The sequence below is a fragment of the Dipteris shenzhenensis genome, chromosome 1 (assembly GCF_047967505.1).
Source record: "Dipteris shenzhenensis isolate YYH24624 ecotype China chromosome 1, Dip_SZ_1.0, whole genome shotgun sequence".
Classification (NCBI taxonomy): domain Eukaryota; kingdom Viridiplantae; phylum Streptophyta; class Polypodiopsida; order Gleicheniales; family Dipteridaceae; genus Dipteris; species Dipteris shenzhenensis.
Window position 1 is genome coordinate 28,749,285 of NC_141596.1, and position 5,118 is coordinate 28,754,402.

General features: G+C 44.4%; 1 protein-coding gene across 1 annotated transcript; it reads right to left on the reverse strand.

Annotated features, from left to right (window-relative positions):
• Positions 1-510: 510 nt before the first annotated feature.
• LOC147905659 (subtilisin-like protease SBT2.1) lies at positions 511-4,828 on the reverse strand. Its single transcript, XM_087373175.1, has 10 exons — positions 4,681-4,828; positions 4,410-4,549; positions 3,507-3,901; positions 3,206-3,301; positions 3,020-3,086; positions 2,662-2,944; positions 2,111-2,430; positions 1,730-1,979; positions 1,296-1,556; positions 511-1,058 (listed from the first exon to the last, which is right to left on the reverse strand). The coding sequence occupies exons 2-10, from the start codon at positions 4,515-4,517 to the stop codon at positions 511-513; spliced, it is 2,328 nt and encodes a 775-aa protein (XP_087229301.1). The 5' UTR covers positions 4,518-4,549; positions 4,681-4,828.
• Positions 4,829-5,118: the final 290 nt, after the last annotated feature.

The following is a 5,118-nucleotide window of genomic DNA, read 5'->3' on the forward strand; positions in this document are numbered from 1 at the left end:
TGAAAAATTTACAGATAAGGGATTTTAGAAATATGCCTTGAACGCACGTGATATAGAGGGTTTATACATAGTGACCCCCCTGAGCATGTAGTGCTGCAAATGTACCCATGATGTCTAAGTGAGTGGAGGTCATCACTTTAAACTTCACTGAATTTTTAGCTTTGTTAGGCCATATTTGTGTGGACTTGACCCATGTAATGCCCCAATTTTGGAGTTTACCAAGTGATATTGAGTGGAGGTGACCATTTCAAAAAAAATCCACACAAAGCAAGAAAGTCCAAATCAAAATAGAAAGAAAAAAAAACAAGACTACAATCGACCTTTAAGTAAAGGGTAGACTCCAAATCCATATATGCTATTCGAAGACCTAATACTTAAGATTGCTGAAAACATTCCCTTGAACATCTTGAAAGAATTTCAGAGCATTTTCATTGCCAAATTTGTCAAATAGAGCTTAGTTATGCATGGTGGATGAGGAAGGGTAGAAACATAGCTTTAAGAAGAAGGTTATTAGGAGGCAGTAGGGGGCAGGGGGGTGGGGCCAGGAAAGATAGCAAGGGGGATTTTAGCACAGTGGCCTTGGTCTCCATGGAAGACAATCTCTCCCAAGCAATAATGATGGTGGCGAGGTTGGCGACCAAGTCCAGGTAGGGTTGCATTGGAACTATGGATATGTTGGTATTGTTGTGGTTGTTGCTGCTGTTGATGTTGCTGATGGTGATGATGAACAGAGATGGTGAGGGTGAGGTTGATTGAGGCTCCCGACGATAATGTGAAGGAGGGCGGTGAGATAGTCACTACCAGCGGGGTTCGATTCTTGTAAAGACTAACTACCGTTGTATACTTCTCGGACATCGTAGCCACATTGGTGATCGTCCGTCTTACTTGCAGTGGACTATGAGGCAGAGCTACCACCGTGATGGATGGTAGATTCAAGTCTGTTGGTTTACTAGTGCCCGACTGGGAGTACGTTAGCCTTTCGCAGCTAACTCCAGTGACATTATGCACCTCCTCCCCAGACCTTACTCCGCATGCAAAAGTTATGTAATCCATGAACCCTGCAGAATCCCACTACTGTTAGAAAGATAACCCACTCCTTTCACCATTTTTTAAATTTTGATCAATCCTCCAAGTCACACACTTCCAACGTTTCCCCGAGTTTTCTGCATAGCTTGCAATGGTTAGATCCCCGTTAGATCTAGATCACGACTCTAACTTCTAGCGTGTCAATATGGTGGTTTGCATTCGTAGCTTTCCGTAGGTAGCGAGGCTCCTAGAACTGAGTTTCACTGTACCTGCATCAAAGATCAGACCGGGATCCATGGCCTCCTTTGCATTCACGAATCCGGACCCGAAATCGAAGGGAGTTGCACGTTTCAAGCTCTCGTCGTTACGGATCATCCATCCCCTATTGTCCTTTGTGGTTGCAGTAGTTGACAGTGCGGAGGCAATGGCTGCAGGGCTCCACGTTGGGTGCCTTTGCTTGATCAGTGCTGCTACTCCAGCTATGTGGGGTGCAGCCATACTCGTACCAGATAGAGAAGCGAATCTGGCACCTGTGTGCAATGTGCATAATTCGTTACAATGCATAATCATCAGCAATTTATTCCATAATAAGTTACAATGCATAATCATTTGCCATGATCATATTGTTGTTGGCGACATGAATAGAAAGAGCGGTTGAATAATTTGTTGGAACGCTCCCATTGCATTCAAGTCATGAGTTTACCGAAGAATTCGTCGTGGTATTCGTCCTCCATTTCTGCACCTAGGCTATACGCAGCCCAGACGGAGAGACCTGGAGCTAAGATATTGGGTTTCAGCAAATCGATCGGCTCCTCCGTTGAAATGTTGGCAAAGCTTGGACCTCTTGATGAAAAGACTGTTACGAGGGGCGCTCTGGTTGCGAATTCGCCCTTTATGTTGCCTAAAATTCTCCCGATCGGATGTTTGACTGAGTTGTAGTAATCAGAAATGGCCTGCCAGAGATACATTTCAAGGCACTGATAAGTTATGTTGATGATTGAAATCGATTTGAATAGCATTACTTAGATAGAATTCATGGATTTGAATATGCAGCTTTTATTAACACAAATCCATGAATTCTCACCTGTGAATCATCGCTTTTATAAACAACAACGGCTGGCGTTTCTACGATGAAGGTAAGCATGTTGCCTCGACTTGAATTGCTGATATCTAGAACAAATCCCACTGCACCAAGGTCGTTCACAGTTTTCTCTACAGATAGTAACAGCGACGTATTCATCCGGTCGACGGACTGAGGGAAGACGCACAGGAGGATGCTTCCTTGGGTCAACGTTTTGTCGTAAAACTCAGAATGCTGGCATGGAAAGCTTTGATTTGTGAAATTTGTTTTCAAAGCGTTCTTCGCTGCGATCAAAGGGTACATAATTCCTTCTGAAGTACCCGCTACACAAGGCATGGAAGACATGGGCTAGATGAGATAGAGAATCGCAACGTTAGCAGTCTTAGAACCGAGGATCTCACAGAGATGATGAGGTAGGAAAGAAGGTCCAGACTCCACAAGACATGGATCAAATTGCAGTGTACAGAAGCTTAGCAATCCGGGAATCCTCGATGACGAAAGCACAATTAGTAATCAAAAGACCAGTAATTGATGGGTGAATGATAAGATCTTACATGATAAAGCTACTCCATTCACAGTCAGATTGTTCCCAAGCGCAATGCCCTTCGGATACGTCCTATCTGTAGAGCACGCAGCTACCGTCATTACCCAAGGGGAATTAGATTGCATGCTACTCGGCCTGGGGCCTCTATTGCCAGCTGAATTTGCTGTGAACACTCCGGCTTTGGAAGCAAAGAGCATAGCTATGTCAAACGCGCTCAGGAATGTTGCTATGTTTTCGTCATCCAAGTCGAAGTTCAATGAGATGCTCAAGATGTTCACTCCGTCTCGAACTGCCTGCATCGAGAAGCGACGATCCATGGAAAGTCTTTTTTCAGCTTAAAAAATTGTGCAAATGTTGAGAAACTACACCTGATCGATTGCTGCAACCACATCCGCTTCGTCTGCAACTGAATAAAGACATCGATAAACCGCCAGTCTGGAAAAATGCACGCATGCTTAGATATCATCACGCGCACAAGCTACAACAATGTGGATAACACCAGCATCGAATGTTGAAGTGTGCTGCTCTCGATAACTAGGGCGCCAAATTCTTACCGTGCTCTGGGAGCCATACCACTGGCATTACCAAAAGTCACTCCATTGATAACAACTTGAATGCCTGAATTTCCAGCAGCAGTGGAAGCTGTATGTCTATTAAACCAGCAACCTAAGTCAACGAGCTAGTTATGCCAACAGGAACTTCGAGAAGGACAAAGAGGTTTGCAGAAAATAACAGGCAATGCCATGCAAGAAACGTACTCGATCAACACTCGATCTATCGACAACAACCTTTTTTAGGTGAAGGGTTAGGATGATGTAGATGTATGCGATGGGATACAGAGAGGAGCATATTTACGTTCCGTGCCCGTCTTGATCGAAAGGCGATGCGTAATCCACAGAAGCGTTGAAATTTCCTGAAGCAATGACAGCTTTGTTGAAGAAGCGAGCTGCAACGAGCTTGCCATTGCAAGATCCGGAAGGGAACATGGGTCCAACGTCGCAACCGCCATGGAAGTTTGGGAGGGTAGGATAAGGCTTGGATGGATCGTCCAGAAAGCTTGGATGGGTAGGGTCGATGCCTGTATCCACTAATCCAATCACCACTCCCTCTCCTGCATCTTTAATTCCTCCCACATCACGCCACGCACCCCCAGGCAAGCCCAAGAACTCCGGAGTATGTGTAGTTTGACGCTTCGCGTGACGGCTACGTTGGATGTGCCTCACCCCCGTTGCTGATGTTAGTAATTCTATCTGCGGCGTCACGACACAATAATTTCTTTCACAATCAATCAGATCATCGATTTGATTTAAAGTTATGAACTTCTCAACATACGTTGATTACGTGTGATATATAACACAACACTTTTTGCACGTGAATTCCGTCACCCGTGTTTAGTTTTCAAAATGAAGCTCATAACAAATCCCTGAGTAGAAATATGCTTATATTCATATGAACATGACTTCCTATGATTGCTACCACGCAATCTCTCGCATAATTTCAAATTTACCTACATGGAATCTCACAGCATTTGCATATAGTTTAATTATCAGGACACTTCTTGTTGAGCTCAAAACATATCCTCGGTTCTGAGTCTCGAAGCATGATTATCGGGAACGAGGCTATCTGCCGATTGATTCCTTATTTAATCTATCCGAACACAACTTGTTCCATCCAAATCCAGCATTAGTTCCAAGTATTAATTCTCACTTCATTCACACTTTCGATGTAATAGAAGAACGCCTATGTTATTGCGACTACCTTCTCATGGCTGAGCTGAACAGCAAATCCATTCAGAATATGGGTGTAGGAGTAGAGCTTTAGGTAGCCTCCCGGATCCAAAGTCTGTTCCAGCAATGAATCGTGCATCTCTGTCAGGTAAGCCGTATACCGTTGAGCTTCTGAGCTGTAGAAACAATAAGCAACATCGGAAACTGAGAGTTCAGCTGTTGACACCCTCCTGGTTTATCGCAGGGATAAAGCATAACTTTGAAATTAGACACAGACCCTTGATATCAAGGAATAACGGGACTGGCTTACCTTAAGGCATGCACGTTGGTGCTCTCTGCAGCACCACTATATCCCAAGAATTTGGTCACGACGGGATCTTCTTCCATAAAAACGATGTAGATATCTGACCCAGATGCAGCGAGCGGCAGAAGCATCAGCTGCAAGAGTGTGAGCACAGCTGAGAGACGACCACGCGTCATGATGATTGGAAACCTGGTAGGATCTATGAAATGGCTGCGTATTCTTTGGCTGAAATCAACTTATAGTGTTAATTCTGCGATGTGAGCTTGAATCTTGTCGTGCGACACGCAATTAGAGGACCTGGGACTGGATTAGCAGCATGTTATGGCTTTGATAGGTGCATGATCTGCGCCTGCTATTAATGTTAGAATAAGTTTAGTGCAGAACTATGCAATGCGACAGAATGGACGATAATCCAAAGACGCACAAGAGTCCAATG

Coding starts and splice junctions, on each gene's coding strand:
- LOC147905659 (XM_087373175.1), bottom strand. CDS start 4,517: ATGCACGATTCATTGCTGGAACAGACTTTGGATCCGGGAGGCTACCTA. Junction 3,302..3,506: donor GATCAAGACGGGCACGGAAC/GTAAATATGCTC, acceptor CTGGTTTAATAG/ACATACAGCTTCCACTGCTG. Junction 1,557..1,729: donor ATACCACGACGAATTCTTCG/GTAAACTCATGA, acceptor CATTGCACACAG/GTGCCAGATTCGCTTCTCTA.